The sequence below is a fragment of the Coturnix japonica genome, chromosome 10 (assembly GCF_054131305.1).
Source record: "Coturnix japonica strain WE chromosome 10, WE-NBRP24, whole genome shotgun sequence".
In the NCBI taxonomy this organism is placed as follows: Eukaryota; Metazoa; Chordata; class Aves; order Galliformes; family Phasianidae; genus Coturnix; species Coturnix japonica.
In genome coordinates this window covers 14,436,619-14,455,712 of record NC_140672.1, presented here as the reverse complement: position 1 = coordinate 14,455,712, position 19,094 = coordinate 14,436,619, and the positions used below count along the sequence as shown (strand labels likewise).

Here is a 19,094-nt window from a genome sequence, read left to right as displayed (position 1 = left end):
TTGGCTATCCTGATTAAAAGCTGGATGTTGAAATAAGAAATGCAACTTCCAGAGATCATCCCCCCTCTGCTTTTTGATGCTTCCCTTAATCTCTCTCCACATCCCCTTCTGTCTTTTCATGCCATTGTAGATACTACCTCAGAGAAAGCAAAGAAAGTAAGAAACCTGAGACAGAACTACTGTCTGAGTATTGAGCCTAGCTTGGGATCCGGAAATGCTGTGAATTATCAGAAAAAGCTACAGATGTCCAGTATGATTGTAGGATCATAAGCATCAAACTGACATCTGCTTATCTGAACTACTGAAAAAATTGAAATTTTAGTAATTAACAGAAATTCTGTTTCTGAAGAACAAAAATAAAAGCTGGTGCTTTTTTTGGTTAGTTGCACATGATGTCAATACGACAGTGCTCAAGAACAGAAGCACACCCAGAATACAAAGAGCAGGTACAGGAGTCTTACAGAATTTATGGGTAGCTAATCAGGTAGGAGGAAAGGAGAGCTGACCTTGCTTGAATCCTTTAAGGCAGATTGTCTCAGTTCTGCTATTTCTGTCTCTTTTTGTATGACATTAGAAGCCAAAGTTTTGAGCTGTTCTTCCAAATCTTCTACTAACTGATCTCTCTCCTCACGCCTCTTTTGAAGATTATGGTCCTTTTCCTCCAGCTCCTATATTTCATGTTGAAAGAAAAGCATACACAGTAGAAACAAGCAGAATCTTTAAGACAGCCTAGAATTAATAAGTTTTTCATAAAGCATAAATAAGGACTCAAGCTGATAAAAAGAGTTTATGGTAAGACATTTCAATTAACATATCGTGATGTCACTCAACAAGATCAGGTTATATGCATGTATTACATATGTATTTACTATGCAGATTATTGTATTTAAAGCAATCTGCCAGTGCTCTGTAGTGACTAATTATTTGAATATCTTTCATGGTCTACCGCTAATTTCAGTTGGCCACTTTCATTTTGCTCCAATTTTTTTTTTTTTGACCTTTTTCCTGTTGCTTGGAAAAGGTGCTCTTAATTTTTATTAAATGAATGATGCAAGAAAAATACCTGTTTAAGTTGTTGGATAGTATAGTCTTTATAATCCAGCTCATCCTTAAACTGGTTATTAATCCTTTCAAGTTCTTCCATCTTGTTCCTGAGGGATTCCTCCACAGAACGCATCGTGGACACCTGTAATGTAAGCACAGCTCACGGTTCATTAAAAGACTTCTGTAATCCAACCTGGCCAAATACTTCTTTGTTAAATAAAGAGGAATTCACAAACAAGTGCTGAGTAGGAAAACGACAGCAAGTGCAAGGTTACCAAGGAAGACATGAATTCATTTTTAAGCTTCAATTTTCCACCCCAAGCACACCCAATAAACTTTCAGACTAAGATCCTGCAAAATGGGTTTTAAAATATCTACTTGTTTAATAATTAAATTTTAACTATTAACATCACTGAAGCTGAAATTGAAGAAAAAAAATATACATGCTTATATTAAAGAGCCTCTGGAAATTAGTCTATTTCTCTTCAAGTAAATAGCATTCTTCTTCCCAGTTATCAGCGTTTTTTCACAAGACTTAGGTTTTAGGCTTTGGAGTTACCACGGATACCAATGGCAAGTCACCAGTAACTTAGAGATAATAACAAGTCCCCTCCAGAGGCAGATTAGCTATTCTCTTCACAAACCTTATTCCAGACTACTAACCAACTTTACTTTCCTCTGTTCATTATCTATGCGAAACCATGTTTTAACTTCTGGTCCCCTCTAGAGCTTCAATGGCAACTTTACCTAAGATTTGCTGCTAGCCACACTACTGTGAAATTTCCAGCTTCATAGTTAAAGTTTGAGAAGTTTTAACAGCAGAAAGCCAAGCATAATCTTACAGAAAAAAATAGCTCAGTTGACTACAAACCTCGCTTTGTACTTGCTGAATTTGTTTCTCGGCATCAGAATGTTTGCCTTTTAGATCTGCATACTCTTCTTCTTTCCTCTGCAAATCTTTTTTCAAATTCAGTACAAGGGCAGAACTCTCAGAAAGAATATTTTCTAGCCTTATGTTAAAAATAAAGAGACAAAGAACATTACTGTTACACATCTCATGGAAACAGCAATTACAGCTTAATCCATGCCCTGCCTGTTGGTTTCTATTTGTAAATAGACTCTTAAATCTATCTAGACCAGTGACAAGATTTAAACAATTACTTTTGAATTTCAGCTTGCTTCTCATAATCAGATTCTGAAGCAATAAATTATTCAGATGCTATTCTGAGGGATGGACAACAAAACCACCAGAAATCCCCATATTATTCTTTATTTCCTTGCACACTCCTGTTTTCCCTTGGAACTCAAGTAGCATACCAAAGCATCCTAAAGTAGTAGTTTGGCCATTGATAAGCATGCAAATGCATTAAGTCGAAGGGATGTTCCCATTAACTATTTTTAACTCTAGTTCATTCTCAAAGGGCTCTAAGTTAACTCAGTGGTTACTTACGATTCTATACGTTGCACTTTCTCCATTTCACTCTTTTCCTTTTCCCGAAGAGAATGTTTCATCTGCTCCAAGCTGTTTTTCAGCTGCATAACTTCTTGAATCAGATTTGCTTTTTTGCTACTTAACTCTTCAAACTTTTTGTCTGCATTTGCAGACTTCTCCTGCAGAGTTGCTGTAACTGTCTCCAGATTAACAATAATAGATTCTTTTTCTTTAAGTAATTCATTGAGTTTTGACACATTGTCTTCCATTGTCTTGGAAGCCTCCAGGAGATATTCAAGCTCTCTTATTTTTACCTCACAGTTGGCAACTTCCTCCTGAAATTGTGCAATCACTCTCTGATCTTCTGCAGTCTTTTCTTCAAACTCCAGAGTTTTCTTTTCTATTTGCTCATGTAACTGATTCACAAGATCATCTTCCTGACTAGTGTGAGTTGTAATCTCACATAGCTTCATTACAAGTTGACGATTATGATTTTCAGCATTATTCAGTCCCGCCTTTAGGTTTTCATTGTCTTGAAGCAGTGCTTTGATGTGCTGACATTTTTGTGAGGAAACATCAACAATACTTCTGCATACTTCCCAAATCCTTTCAAGACTATAGTTAAAGGAGAGGTCCTGCACAAGATCTGAGATGGAAGAAGTCTGTGACTGAATGCATGCAGAACTAATTTGAGATGTCCCTGGCTCATCTTTTTCTGAGTCTGAGGAATCCTTTACACTGACAAAGTCAGTACCGATGGCGTGAAACTCTAAGTGACATTTGTATAATTCATCTAATTTGGTCCGCATTTCTTTTACTTGTGACACTTTATCAATTATATATTCTTTGGCAACTTCTATGTTGTTAGTTAGTTGGGCATTTTTGTTTTCAAGTGTCATATTTATAGATTTCTGTTCATCCAGTTCAGAAGCAATTTCCCGATAGTCAGCTTGACCCTGCAGAATTTGTTCACGGAGGACATCAGCTGTTTCTTCAGAAAAAGAAAGCTGAATACGCAGGCTTGTTACCTGCTTACTGAAATCTTCTTTTTTATTTTTTTCTCTTCTGCATTGTTCTTCAAGCACAGTTAAATGATGTTCCAAGATTTCAGTTCTTTCCCTCAGTGCTAGTACTTCCTTTCGGTACGCGGAGCACTTTTGTTTCATGTGTTCAATTGTCCTTTGCTCTACAGTGTTCTTTTTCTTTCTCTCATTTACAACTACTGTAAAACAAACAAACAAACAAACAAACCAAAAAAAAAGGGGAAAAGGAATGTAGCTCAGATTGATTAAAATAATTATTACATAGCAGTTCACAACACCAAGTAGCAACTTCTAAGTGAAACACTGTCGTAATATGCAAGCCATACCCTCACATCACATAGTATTTGATACTAGTGAAGGAATTAAAGTCCTCTGAACACGTAATCAGGTGCCTCAGATTTCTATACAGAATTAACAGCAAAAGGTTTCAGGCTGGAAGAACACGTTTACCATGGCACTACTCAAACCTTCAACTCCACACCAGTAGAAAATCTAATTAGATTTAAGAAACATGGGAACGAGATAGATAATTCACAGCTATATTCTTTCTATCTTCCGTGCTTCAGCAATCCCTATAAGGCAGCCAGGAATCACTCCATCTACATCTAAATGGTAGATAAACAGTTCTCTAAGAAATTTCATTCCAACTCACAGTCCTCTTACTTTCAAAAGAAAGATAAAACCCTGGACAAGTTGATCACTTAAGTGTTGATATCTGTCTCTCTTATTCAGTTCATCTCTAAACAAAATATGAGGATTCCTACTTCTGTCCACACTTACTCTTTTGCATATAAAGTTCACTCATAAAGTTGTACAAATTTGCAGATTCAAGTTTCCATAAATATTCCATTAGCTTGGGGCTGTTTTTTTCTTTAACTGGTGAGCAATTAGCTAAAATCACATGCATTTTCTTTCTATCAAAAGCGACTTCTGCTGTATTTCATCATTGCTTTACAATCCAGTTATGTCCATTCCATAATATGCATACTTTAAGTATTAAAAAAAATAAATATAAGTCAAGACTTACTAGGGATTGGGTCACCACAACAATATATTCAATGGTGATTCTTGTACAGTCCTTTTATTACTACAACTACAGAAATGCAGAATTTTATAGCGCCCACGTGCAGCCTGCATTACATACAGATTCACATGTACTGCATGGAAACAGCCTCTTAACTCATCTAAGGAGTTTTATATACAGCCCTCAACTGATTTAAAAGTCATACTGAAGAAACAGCAGTGGCATATTCCACCCCAAACCAGGTTTTGGGTTTTGACTGCTGCTCCCAGCAACACTAGTGAGGGGAATATGATTTATAAGTAATCTAAACACTTTATGCTGAAAACAACAAGCAAGCACTAAAGCAAGATAAATAAGACTAGGGAGAAGATGTGTAATGTTCAGTCTAGAAGCTCCTTACACAGGAAGTAGGGAAAAAGCATTATTACAGAGCATAGGAAACAAGACCTAAAAGCTCAGAGAATGGTGTAAATACCCTGAACTTTAAGCTGAGATAACCTAGCATCTCCTAAAACACTTTTGCTCGTGCTACTTATATAACTAATTCTACAAAAGAACCAGCACAACATACCTGTACTCATTGTTCTACTGTGTATATTTAACATAGCTAAAGAATATATATTAAGAGTTTTTTGAAATTGGACGCTATTAATACTCACAAATAGAAGAAAATTTTAAAATGATTGAATACTCAGTACTTCTTAACCGAAAACTTCATGCTGACATTGTGACTATCAGCTACCCATTTTAATTCCTATGTGGAGCATTGCTGTCATTAATTTTTAAATGAGAGCTTTGGTCATATGATTAGAACAAACCCACTACTATTTGGAGTATGGAGGAGTCCACATCCCTCCCTCAGTCTCTGGTAAGATGCTTATATGTGATGCCATTCAGTGGTCACATTAGGATTCAATATTTATGCCAAATAAAGGCAGCAGGGACAAATCATCCAAGAACAGCATCTCATCCAAAGAAGGCCTTGACTTTCTCCCTTGCACATATTTTGCAAGAGGAATACAAGAAAGGAAGGGACTACAGCTAAGTTTTAGATTTTCCCTTCTACACTGTATATGCCTTCCGTAATTCTAGGAACACTGATGCTCAGCTGTGCCCAGAAGTGAAGTTAAATGCATCAGAGCTTATCCAAACCATTTTGCTCAAATATTGCCCATGAGCGAGCAATTAGCAGGTCGTCAACAATTTTGATAGTTGCTTCAGGAAAAACAAAACAAACAAACAAAAAAAAGCACTTGAGCAGCTGATGCTACTCAGAAGATCAGCAACAGCAGTTGAAACAATCCTAAAGAAACTGCTTTAAAACTATTACCAAATCTGCAAGTGCATCAACAGATGAGGAAAAAGCAGCAAAAAGGAAAAAAATAGTGCAAAAACTTTTATTCTTAAGCATTCAAAAATGAACAGCATAGGACCTTCTGAAAAAGGGATATTTACATAACAGTTACTTCTATTTACAGTTTAACACAGTGGCTTTTCTCCTTATACCATAAGGTAACGTGCTTCACAGCCTTTTGCTTCCTATCCGGAATAGGAAGCAATTTATTGTTTTGGAAGACACCCTGTTCAACGATGGAAGAAACTGTACCTTTCTTTGGAGGTGGCTCTTCCACAGTAGGCTTATCTTCATCAGTACTGCGCTTTCTTCCCACTTCCAACTCAGTTTTATCTTGTTTCAGTGCTTTAACTGAAAGCACTGAAAATTGGCTGCTTTCAGTTCCTTTATTAGTGTTCTCTTCTGCCGGTTCTGCTTTAATGGTAGTTAAATGGTAGGTAGTCTTTTCCTGTATTGATATAAGATCAGTTACATTGAAGCTTAACAAAAGGAGCACTTAAGTCTCAGTAATCTTCTGTAGGCAAATATTTACACAAAACCATACAGCTAAAATATTTACCCGGTGACTCTATAGACATCAGTTACAAATCTCAATAGCAGACAGAACAAGTACACCTTCAGATAATGACAAGTGCAATACTCGGTAGAGTATACAAGGGAAAGCAAGAGCCTAGCAGGTTACAAAGTAAAAGACTTGCACACAATCAAGAGTTTACCAGTTTATCAAAGAATTTCCTGTTTCCAAGAAGTCAACAAAATTACAAACATGGTCAAAGAGCAAATGGTCAGCTCTCATACAAGTTCATCACATCACACTTCTGCTAAGCTGCTAAAATCACTTTCATCGTGACAGATATAATCCAACCTTAAAGCTTAGTCAGCTCTGTCACGCATATTTTAGATTGTGTCCTTGACCACAAGTGAAGCTTCCTTACTTACAAGATGACGATTGTTAAGCCATGCTGGCACTGCCAAGGACTGATTATTCATCTTTAGTAACTTATGAAAAGAAAAGCCTCAGAAGTGTTCAGGCCACACAATCTCACAGATAGAGTTGGAGCCTTGTTCTTGGAAGAAGTAATAGGTGAGGACATGACTACTCATCACAGTCAGCTTTAATACCATGGAAATACTAAGTTGCAGTGATGCAGACAGTCAAAGACTAAGAAGGGTCAAGTTGCTAAGCTTACAAGGTTAGAGATCTGAGTGACAGAATTAACTATAAATGTTTTCAGAGCTACTTCAGGCTACCAAACATCAAAAAATGAACAAAACCACCAGAAGTGGTATGCACACATACTTAATCAAGCTAGTCTTCACATATTCAGTAGCTCGCAGTACATTAGTCAGGATAAAGTTTTATGGACTGCATAGAACGTGGAGATATCCTGACCATTCATACTTGTACTTCCAACTCTACTCAACATACTTTTACTGTTGCTCTTCCTCTGATGTAGGAGTGTGAGGCAGGAGTTAGTGGAACACGCTGATATTTTTGTTGTTTGTGTTAACAACAACTACCTTCAGATAAATTTGAATTGTTTACAATTTCAAGCGAGTACCAGCTACATACAGAAAATCAGTTTTCCAAAAATGTGTTGATTACAAGCATAGAATTAGTGTTTTTCTTTTTTTGTATAAGGATATGGAGATGTGTAAAACTCACATAATCTTTTACTTTTTCCTCTAAATGAGATTTTAAGTCTTGTAGCTCTGTAATAATGTCATCTTTCTGCACCACGATGTCCATTAGCTCTCGAACCCTTTCATTTTGTGCATTCATTTTCTTAGAAATAAAAAATAAAAAAAATTCAGTCATCAGATTCTAATGGAGTGTTAAGTAGCTGAATTACACAATGCATTAAAGGCAAATTCAGTTAAGCTAAGCTCGGTAAGAAATCTATTAATGGAGCCTACTGGAATAGCATTTTAAGCTACCACAAGTTGGTATTAAAACAATTTTACACAACATCTTCTTGATAAAGTTACCTCAGTTGCTTCTTTAAGTTGCTCAACAGACTCATCCAATTTAATCATCTGCATTTCAAAGTCTGTAACACACAGAAAAGGTTGTATTACATAAGTAGCCAATAGATAGTTTATTAAGTAATCAATTTTTCCAGATATTCTAATGTTTAGGTAGCTTTTGAACAGATTAATTAATTTGCATGTGGTCTTCACTTATTGGGAGTGATTCAAAAGTTTTCTATATTTCTTGGAACGAAAACATTGCATCAACAAGACATAAAGAAGAGTAGAGATTGCAATATAAAAGTAAAAATCAAGATATAGACATTTAACCCCATACTTACGAAAGCGTAAAGCTGCTAGTTGCAGTTTAAAGGAGAGGGAGGAAAAAAGAAAAGAAATAACCAAAAACCGTGGAATTGCTGAACCTGAATATACACAAGGAACAAACTATCACTTATCTACAGGCTATGGTTCCAAAGGTAGAACATCTCCTCTAATTCCTACTCAAACTGGTTATTTCTCTTTTAGATTAATGAACTATTTCTGTCTTCTACCTTTCACATCGCATAACTCACCTTTGTTCTTCTGCATTAGCTCTTCTTCAGTTTTAAGTAGTTTGGTGTTTTTCTCTGTTAGCTCTTCTTTGGTCTCCATCAGTTCAAAGTTAGTTTTCTCCAGCTGCTTTTCAAACCAGCCAGTATCTTCCTTCGGGTCCCCCAGGGATACAATGGAACTATGTGCTGCCTCAGCTTGCTCTTTAATATCCATGACATCATAATGCACAGAATCAAGAATGCCCTCAGGATCAACACAGGTGTCAGGCACTATGCTATGTTCTCCACCCTGAAACGTAATTTATAATCAGTTAAAACTGGTGAATAGCTGACTACATAATAGCTGTTATTTCTACAGATAGTCTGGATAGCCACTATGAAGACAGCCATACAAGAAGTTTTTAATTTCAGCTTCAAAACCCACCTCACAAATTCACATACAACATGACAGTGATTCGTATGGGGGGAAGATAAGTGGCATTCTAGTAACAGCTAATATATTTTATAGTATTTGATGACCATGCTCCCTTTTTTTTTTTTTTTTTTTTTTTTTTTTAAATATTACCCCAGATTGTTCTCCTTCAAATTTAACGTACAAGTTCGGACTCCCCTTTTCTTTGTATACAGCGTAAATTTTCATTTTGTGTTGCAGAAACAAGGAAAACGCCCAAATTCCCAAAGCTTTCTGAAACTGTTCTTAAGGCTCAGCAACTATTCCTGCTAGATGAAGAATAGATGTATCTTGCTCATCATACAGCAACACAGCATGCACTTCTTTGTAAACAGCCTTGTGTTTCTATAAGATGTGCCCATAACATTTAAATAGTAAAAAGGAAAATATTTAAGAAAAAAAAAAAGAAAAATACCAGGGTGTCATGGTTTAATAATTTTGTAATTTTGCTATCAGTATTCCACATCATAACATCATATAAAGCATGAATAATTTTACTGCTCCCGAACACTTGCAGTATATTGATGATATTGTCGTGTGGGGCCATACAGCAGCAGAGATTTTCAAGAAAAGAAAACAGATAATCCTAATTCTTTTGCAAGCTGGTTTTGCCATTAAGCGCAGCAAGGTGAAGGGGTCTGCCCAGGAAATCCAGTTCTTAGGTGTAAAATGGCAAGATGGGCATCGACACATCCCAGCAGATGTGATTGACAAAATCACTGCTATGTCTCCGCCCACCAACAAGACAGAGACCCAATCTTTTCTGGGAGTAGTGGGCTTCTGGAGAATGCATGTCCCAAACTACAGCCACATAGTGAGCCCCCTCTATCAGGTAACACGGAAGAAGAATAATTTCTCATGGGGTCCTGAGCAGCAGCAGGCTTTTGAGCAAAGAAAACAAGAGATAGCCCGTGCCGTGGCCTTGGGGCCAGTACGGACGGGACAGGATGTAAAGAACATCCTCTACACTGCTGCTGGAGAGAAAGGTCCCACTTGGAGTTTGTGGCAAAGAGCTTTAGGAGAAACCCAAGGCCAACCCCCGGGACTTTGGAGTCGAGCATATAAAGGGTCTGAGGAGTGCTACACTCCAACTGAGAAGGAGATCTTAGCCGTGTACGAGGGGGTTTGGGCTGCTTCTGAAGTAGTTGGGACAGAGGTTCAGCTCCTTCTAGCACCTCGCTTGCCTGTGGCACCCCTGTCACGGACACAGGTAGATTTTTGTTTAAACCGTGACAACTACCCAGAATGCAGCATAAGGGAATTTTTGCCTAGAACTCTGGAGGACTATTTTTAACTCAGAAAGGTCAGAGATAGAAAGTTCACACTGATTTCTGGGTCACCAGCCTCACCGTACATCAGCATTTTTGGTTTTTAAATGATGCATAAAGTTCTCAATGGCACTGCTCTGGTCGGTAGCTGCCTTTCTGTGCAGCTTGCTCTGTGCATGGCTTGTGAACCGCTATTCAGGCCAGACAGCTGCAGCCCCAAAGACCTGCCATAAATGTACAAATTCTACCAGGATAATGTCTTGGTAGTGGAGAAACAGGATGCGCAGTCATATGGCTCTCACACATACCTTGTACAACCAGCTTGGCTCTGGACTGGGCATCACCAATGTCACAGGTGTACACGTCACTGTCACTTTTCTCCAGATTTTTTATGCACAGCTGCAGGTCTCGTCCTTTCTGTGCCATCTCGTATTTCCTGCCAGGCCTGAGCTCAGCAATGCCTTTCCTCCATATGACGAAGGATGCGGCTTTCTCGCTCTGACATGTAAAAAGTGCACTTCCACTTTCTTCAGTTTTCACATCTGAAAGTTCCTTGATAAAGTAATTAGGTTTTTCTGGAAGGAAAAAAAAAAGGATGAGGGTGTAGGACAAAGGGATTTGTTACCCCAACAAGTCCCAAGCATACAGAGGTGTCCTGAATCTCCTTTGCCCTCATTTCAGAATATCACATAGAGATGCAAAGAGTCTAAGAAGACCACAGAGTCCACCCATTTACATAGGTTTGATAATTCCAGTAGATATCTGGAAAGTTCAATACCATTATACATGCGCTGGTAGGATCTCATCTGATCAACTGCATATAGTTTTGATTACACATATTCAATAGAGACTAATTCAGATTGCCATCTTTTCTTGGCTCACTAACACCCAAGATCATAGAATCATAGAATGATCACAGAATCATAGAGTGGCCTGAGTAGAAAAGGACCTCAAAGATCATCTAGTTTCAAACCCCCTCCAAGGGGTCACCAACCACCAGACCAGGCTGCCCAGATCCACATCACACTGGAGAATCATTCAGTTTCCAGATTATTTTAAGGAAAAGATTTTAATCCATCATATTTTCTGAAAACTAAGAATTGATCCTGCTCATGGAAACAGAAGAGAAAAACATCACCCACAGGCTGCAGATATTTACCTCGACTTCTCTACATGCCATCCCCATGTGCTTTTCAACTCACCTTGCACAGTGACCCTGGCTTTTGTTATGGAGTCCTCTGTCTCACAGGGGTACTCCCCACTGTCCTTGGCAGTAGAGTCATGGATGATCAGAATGGCCCCACTTCCCTCCTGCTGCAAGTCGTACTTCTGGCTTTTTCTGATTGCTTTGCCATCCTTGTACCACCTGATGTTCAAATCCGGTTTTGACAGCTCACAGCTCAGGCTGATGTCCTGCCCTGCTGCTGCTGTCTTATCCTCCAGCTGTTTTGAAACCTCAGTAGGTTTTCCTGGAAGAAAACATTGCTTTTTGAGTAACATACACTTAGGGTAGGATGCCTCTCTCAAAATACATGCATCTACATGCTGGAGATAAGTTAGAGAGGCACTTGCAACAGACGCCATCCTACAGCCAGCAGTAATCTGCAAAGTACAGACAATAGAATTCCAGGCAGCATTTATTTTCTCTTAAATCTACCCAATTGAGGATGATGAACCATGTCTGAAAACTGCCTCTTTCTTCTCTCCACTCATCACACTGGGAGCCTCGGATGATGCTCTCAGATGCACATGCTCTAGATAGGAATTTGTTGTACAGCTAGATGATGTGAAGGCCATCCCTTCAGCTTATACTTAGAGGATATTTGCTCCCACAGTTCCCTCAACAGATCATTCCTGATTTACTGTTAATGGAACAAGCTGTAGTGAGATGCCCATTTCCAACACTACCCCAGTGCTTTGGGTAGTTCTCACATTTGTGTAAAATGTTTCCTCCTTTTACTTATTTTTAAGAGGAATTCTCAGTGCTTTGAGGTTCAAGTAGAAGGTTGCTATTCACTTTAACCATATTATGAGTTAGCTCTCACGACAATCTTATCAGAAGACAGTTGAAGGAATCAGGCCCCAGAATCTCTCCCATCTCATTACCTTTCACAGACAGAGAGGCTTTGGAGGTTAGACCACGGGCAGTAAAAACGACTTCCTCAGTGTCCGTAGGAGTCACACTTTTGATAATGAGAGTATATTTCCGACTCACGTTAGAAGCTTTAAATCGCCCACCACTTTCCACTCTGCTTCCAGTCAGTGTCCAGTTGAACTCATCAATGCTTTCATGGGACAGAATGCATTCAAAAGTACAATCTTCTCCCTCCTGGATTTCAGTGTTTTTCAGCCATTTGGTAATGCCACTATTCAGCTCTGGAAGGTAAGAGATAGGTTAGTATGAGGTTTATATGGAGAAAAGGCATTTGTGACTGACATGAGTAGCAGTACTGGTGTTTTAACTCAGGATTTGCAGAACATGGCTGTGTTCCTTACTGATGTATTCTCTAAGACATTCTCCACTCAGAATTACCAGAAAGCTATAAAAAAAAAAGAGACGTAAATCTCTTGTCTTTGCTCTGGAAGAACTACAATTAGAGCAGCTCAGTCCATGGAGCAGAATGAAGATTCAATGAGCTACAGAGGGAACAACCTAACAGAGAGGACAACTCTAGGATGCTGCGTGAGAAAAAGGGTTTTGCCTATGACAAGAAATTAACTGTTTCTATTAGCTAATTTGTTACCATCCTACCCCTACTGGTGTTCAAACGATTTCTCCATTTTAGGGATGTTTAGAAAGGAAATATTTCCAGGACATTCTTGACATGTTTGGTGATTTTCATGGCAAAATGAGATACATTTACATCAAAAGCAATGGGAATTTTCCAGACATCACTGTGCTAAATTGCAGTAATACACTTCTATTGTAGAAACTAGTAAGGCTCGTGGGGGAATAGGTGTAAGACATAGTGACCATACTGAATGTGCTTTTAGCACTCCTTTACTTTCCACAGTACTTACCCTGAATGCCGACCTTTGATTTGGCAACATCACTGCCAATATCACAGGTATAGAAACCTGCATCTGACTTCTCAAGGTCATGGATAAGGGGACATAGGGTCTTCCCAGACTGTACCAGCTCATACTTGTTGCCAGAAGGGAGCACAACACCGTCCTTCTTCCACACTGGTTTGACCTTCTCTTTAGAGACTTTGCATTCCAATTTAATCACACCCCGCTCCTCACCAAAAACATCATCCAAGGACTTCATGAAGACAGCAGGGTTCTCTGCAATTAAAAAGGCAAAACAGAACAATGTGATACAGAAGTTGAGACATTTCCAGTTGCTTTCAGATTTTTAAAGAGGGATAAATAAATCTTTACCAGTACTGATGACATCAATATAGAACCTAAAGTGGTTTCATGTCTGTTGACTGAATGCACTTTATGGAATTCTGAACTAATCAGTAGGAGAATACAGGGAACAGGAGGGACAGCCTGCATTGCCGGTGGGTGGGACTGATATCATATGAAGTAATTGGGATGCAGCTCTTCTAAAGCTGGAGAGCTGGCATTGCCCTCACATGGAGCAGAGCTCATACAGCAGGCCACAGGATTAAGAGGATTAGCTGCCGAACAATTCTGATTTTCCTGTTTTATTGACTCCTTTTATCTATCTTCTATTTCACACATCAGATGTTTATACTGGGGAAAAAACTTCCACCAAATGCAAAAGAAAGGAGAAAGAGGAAATCCTTCAAACTCTGAGCGCATAGAGTAAAAGAGCTTAATTGCTGGGGAGAGCAGATTAGAATCACAGTACCCTTAGAATTGGAGGAGACCCTTAAAGGCCATCTAGCCCAGATCCCCTGCAATAAAAAGGGACATTCACAGCTAGATCAGGTTGCTCACAGCCTGGTCATTAGTCATCCCAGAGGCAAAACACACATTGAATGATCTCTCCTTCAGTCATAAATCCTTGGAGACAACAGCATTGACACTGCATGTTACTGAAGCAGTAAAAGAAACTGCTCTTGTAACTCTCCTTGTGCTAAATAAAATGATGATAAAAAGCAATGGAATGCTTTGGCAGGACACCAAAACCATCCTCCTTCCTTGATATCTGCTGCAATGGAACCTTCCACTGGAAGAAAGCCTCTGATGACTTGTCACCCCAGAGAGGTCAGCTTTAGAAGCAGGACTGCTGCACAATAGAATGAACTGGAGCTCCTTAGCATCTCTTACATCCAGGAGGGGTGTGATCAGACCCACCTATCACCTTCAGGCGCGCTTTCTGACACCTTGTCTGACTTCACTGTCACTGTGCCAGCATCCTCAGGCTTAACCTGCTTCATTGTCAGTGTGCAGCAATTGCCAACGTTCTTGATGTCATTGTAATTGTTGGTGTAAAGGAGGTTGCCATTCAGGAACCATTCCACGTCCTCGTCATCATGGGACAGCTCGCAGGAGAAGACAGCAGAGCTCTCTTCTTCAATTTCCACATCCTGCAGGTGCTTCGTTACTTCTACATTGCAGGCTGTGGGGAAACAAGGTGAACTGTTACCACTGTTACTATAAAGCATACTGGGATGTGGTAGAATGGTAGGACTAGATGATCTTTGTGTAATCTTCTCAGTGAACATTATACGTTTATAAATTTAGCAGGAGAGAACGGCAGAAATCAACCCCAAGAAGAGAAATCTGAGGTGAAATAGGACATGGAAGAGGTCACCCTCCCTGCTCATACCTTCAGCTGTCAGCGTGGCCTCAGTCTCTGCAATTCCTGCCTTGCACTTGTACACACCAGCATCATCGGGCTTCAGCTTCAGAATCTTGAGCTCTGCTGAATGCTTATCCCTCTTGATCTTGTACTTCTCAGAGGGCTTGATGAGTGTGTGGCCCTTGAACCATTTCACAATTTTTGGAGAAGGCCTGAAGTCACAGGACAGGATGACAGAATGACGTTCCAAAGCTGTCTTGTCCTCCAACTTCCTGGTGATTTGTATATGGTAATCTGCAAAGCAGGGGTGGAAGAGAAGAAAGGATGAGGACAAGTGGCAGAAGAGGAAAGTCTCTTGCGTGTATTCCATTCCAATTAATGTCAAGTTCACAATGGTTCTTTGAACGACTCTAAAGATAAAACAAACGATTGTCTATAGGGAATGCCATTGACTACATTTCTATAAAGTAATACTGTATATTATCTACCAAATGCAAGGTCCAGCTCTTGTTCTGTGCTTATTAAATTGCTCCCAATTGTTGAGGCTTTTATTCAAATAAGAGTGAGTTGAAAATATAACAAGTACTTTAGGGTGTGAATGGAGACTCTTATGCTGGGGACAACAGCAGATAAAAAGCCTGCAAGTTTCTTTCAGATGAAATCAATGACAAACTGCATCAAATTTAGGTGCTACCAAACTTAACCTTGTCTAGTTCAGAAATACAATTAATTTCACCTGATTTGACTTCTTTGGTATAGCCAAGGACAAAACCTCAGCTCTGTAGATCTGAATAGTAAGCACATCACAGCTATTCAAACAGATCTTTTACTGAGATGCAGCTGTCTCATTTAGTGTCCAACGACTTTGAACTGGAAATGGAGCAGACCCTCCAGACACGCATACAATATTTCAAAGACCCCAGTGAAGGAAGACTGTACGTTAATTAATTCTTCATCTTCATGATGTAAACCAAGCCAGGATATGTTACCTCTGACAAGCAGATTGGCTGTGGATTTTGATTTGCCAATTGAGAACTGAATGGTGCCTGTCATATCAGTGGTGGTTTTCGGTATGGTCAGCCGGTGGATGGTGCCTTCTTGCTGCATAATCAAGTTTCTGCCAGCCTGTAAGACTTCCCCACGTAGATACCACTTGGGAGGTTTCACAGAAGGAATGGATATCTCGCATTCAAATTTGGCTTCTTCAGGCTCAATCACATCCTCATCACACAGCTCCTTTACTAGATTAATGGATTGCTCTTTAAGAAGGATGGAACAAGAGAAAGCAGAGATGTAGAAGGAATGTAAAAAACCCTTACATTATCACCCCACTTAATCACGTCAGCATTACTGCACATGAACACTGCACCTATCAGCTCAAAATGCCTTAAAACATCATTAAAAAATAATATAAAGAAAGGAATGTTGTTAAGAAGTCAGACAATAAGATTGACAATCTGAAGAGAGCCCACATCTTCTGATTCCCAGTCCAACATCTAAATCAAACCATGACCTTCCCATCCCAATATCAAACTCCTCGCATTACGAAATGGAACAGAGGTTCAATGAAACACGGACATTGATAATTACTTTGGTTAAATACAGCAACTTAGCTCTGAACAACAAGTTTTCACCTAGTAAAGGTCTCTGTAGCTCAAATGTAATGACTCTACTTAGGAGAAATTCATTTTCCAGGAAGTTCTTGCCCTTATAATGGTAACAGTGGCAAAGCTGGGGACTGAACTCTTGAGTAGTGTGCTAACTCAAATGTCTCCCTTTTCTTTATCACACTTAACATCATATATATACCCTAACATTGTATATATTAAAAAAAAAAAACAAAAAAAACCCTGTGTTCTTTTCAAACAGCAAGAGAAAATGAAGAAAAAGTCAAGCTATGTTTTTTATCCCTCAACGTTCAAACACAAATCTGAAGTCTAAACGTAGAAAATCAACCTCCTAAGAAAATAATCTGTCTTACTTAGCAAAAGTAAATTCCAAAAGAGAAGCTGGATATTTTGTGGGCAGAAAGGTAGGTAGGTAGGAGTTTTTATTTCTGTGAAAGTTCCTGGTGATGTTTAACTTCTCTGACATTAAAGCAAAGGATGTTAGCTGGTTTATAACATAAGATAATTTAATCAAAATCGTCATCAGAAGCATAATTACCTTTAACTGTAAGATGGGCACGAGATTCTGCCTTTTCTGCTACCGATTTTATTTCTGCTGCATCCTTGACTTGGACACGTGTGTAAGTCAGCGAGTAGGTCTTTCCTGAAGCAGAGAACCACAGAGTCACTAAGGCTGGAAAAGACCACTAAGGTCATCTAGTCCAGCCACCAACTCATCCCTACCAAACTGTGCTCTTGAGAGCAAACCCACAACTACACTTGGCTTCCTTGAGCAAAGAGCTCTGAGGCACATGGCCAGGCTGAGCATCACCCATCTGGTTTCACAGCATCACTGCCTGTTCTCTCATGTCTATGAAACCACCCATTCCCCCACGTCCACATCCCCACCAAAGCGGAATCTAAACATGGCTTCTACAAGGACTGACCATATGTGGCCACTGTCACCTTCAAAGTACCTGATACAGAAGGATCACACTCACTGTCAGACAAAACCTCTTTGGAGAGGTGAACTGACTGCCCTGTTCACCCCCACTTTGGAAATAACTGCACTCATTTCCTACCTGCTCCTGGCAGTGTGGGATGGTGGGATAGCATCACACTTCCCACACTAAGCATCCCACCATGTCACTTGTTCCACCCTAACCTCAGTCCCAAAACAAAAGGGGAACTCCCTTCTGAACCCTCTTCACTTCATTTCAGATGTCTTATATGCTTGATCTCCAACCCACCCCCCACTCAGGAGAAAGATCCCCCTCTTACACCCTACCATCTTGCCGCATTCTGATGTTGTCATCAGCCTTCAGCTTGTTGTCATCTTTGTACCACTGGCTCTGAACCTCATCGTGTGAAATCTCAGACAAAAGATGCACTCCCATATTCATTCACTTCCACATCTTCCAGTGGTTTAACAATCTTGATATCTCCAGCTGTGAAACAGTAGAGATATATTTGTCAGGGTATTTCCAGAACTGAGTGCAGCATCTTTTCCTTACACATATTTGCATAGAAAATAAGTAGGATTATGTTTTATTCTAAACCATCATCCATTCCTGAGTCATTTCTCTCTTCAACACAGTCAATGCATTATTGCCCTTGAACTAAAAGATAGACTTACTAGCTACAATGGAGCTCCCTGCAAACAGTTTTCATGGAAACCAGAATCTCATTTATTCTGAAACATTTTAAGTAAAATTAAGGGTAGAAAAAGAATAGAATGGAATGAATCTTTAAGGTCATTTAGTTCCAGTCCCCCTGCTATAGGCAGGGACACCCTCCTCCAGACCAACTCTTCTCCTCAGGGTCAAGGCTTCTCTCAAATCATTCTCCTCTAAGCCTGTGCCTGTGCTTGGGATTGCCCTGACCCAGGTGCAGGGCCTTGTACTTGGCCACACTCAAGTTCATGAGGCTGCCAAGGGCCCACCTCTCCAGCCTGTCCAGGTCCCTCTGGGTAGCATCCCTTCCCTCTAGCACATCAACAGCACCGCTCAGCTTGGTGTCATCTGTAGACTTGCTGAGGCTGCATTTGATTCCACTGTCCATGTTGCCTACAAAAATGTTAAATAACACTGGTCCCAACACCACCCTCCACCTGGACACTGAGCTATTGACTGCAGCTCTCTGAGTGTGACCATCCAGACAGTTCCCTATCCTGCAACTGGTCCATCCATCAAAACCATTATTCTCCAGTTTGGAGACCAGGATGTCATGCAGGATGGGATCAAATGCTCTGCACAGGTCCATGTAGATGATGTCAGTTGCTCTCCCATTATCCACTGATGCTGTTACTCCATCATGAAAGGCCACCAAGTTTGTCAGGCATGGCTTGACCTTGATGAAGCCATATTGGTTACCACCATCACCTCATCTTTATTTTCCAAACTATGCCAAGGAGAACTAGACAGAACTCTACAATGTCGTGTCACTACAAACCTGTCTGAATCATTGGCTTCTCTGCATGCTCATCACTAGTCTCTCCTTAGCTTGTGTGCCCACAATGTATGGGGAATGTCAGCCACAAATCTTACCTAGGGGACATCTTTGCTTCAAAATCCCTTGAACATCACACAATCCCTTTTAACTGTCCAGGTCTGCACTTCTTTATGTC

The 19,094-nt window shown here is 39.8% G+C and overlaps 2 protein-coding genes across 2 annotated transcripts; both read right to left on the bottom strand.

The window, feature by feature from the left end:
- Positions 1 to 8,678, bottom strand: LOC146759415 (kinesin-like protein KIF20B). Its single transcript, XM_085510660.1, has 8 exons — positions 8,444 to 8,678; positions 7,887 to 7,948; positions 7,564 to 7,683; positions 6,150 to 6,345; positions 2,495 to 3,698; positions 1,916 to 2,054; positions 1,064 to 1,186; positions 1 to 668 (listed from the first exon to the last, which is right to left on the bottom strand). Exons 1-8 carry the CDS (start codon positions 8,634 to 8,636, stop codon positions 477 to 479), a joined length of 2,229 nt encoding a protein of 742 aa, XP_085366786.1. The 5' UTR covers positions 8,637 to 8,678; the 3' UTR covers positions 1 to 476.
- A 1,586-nt stretch (positions 8,679 to 10,264) lies between these two features.
- LOC146759414 (obscurin-like) lies at positions 10,265 to 14,521 on the bottom strand. The gene is made up of 6 exons (XM_085510383.1): positions 14,414 to 14,521; positions 13,163 to 13,429; positions 12,248 to 12,517; positions 11,344 to 11,610; positions 10,450 to 10,716; positions 10,265 to 10,311 (listed from the first exon to the last, which is right to left on the bottom strand). The coding sequence occupies exons 2-6, from the start codon at positions 13,410 to 13,412 to the stop codon at positions 10,265 to 10,267; spliced, it is 1,101 nt and encodes a 366-aa protein (XP_085366509.1). The 5' UTR covers positions 13,413 to 13,429; positions 14,414 to 14,521.
- Positions 14,522 to 19,094: the final 4,573 nt, after the last annotated feature.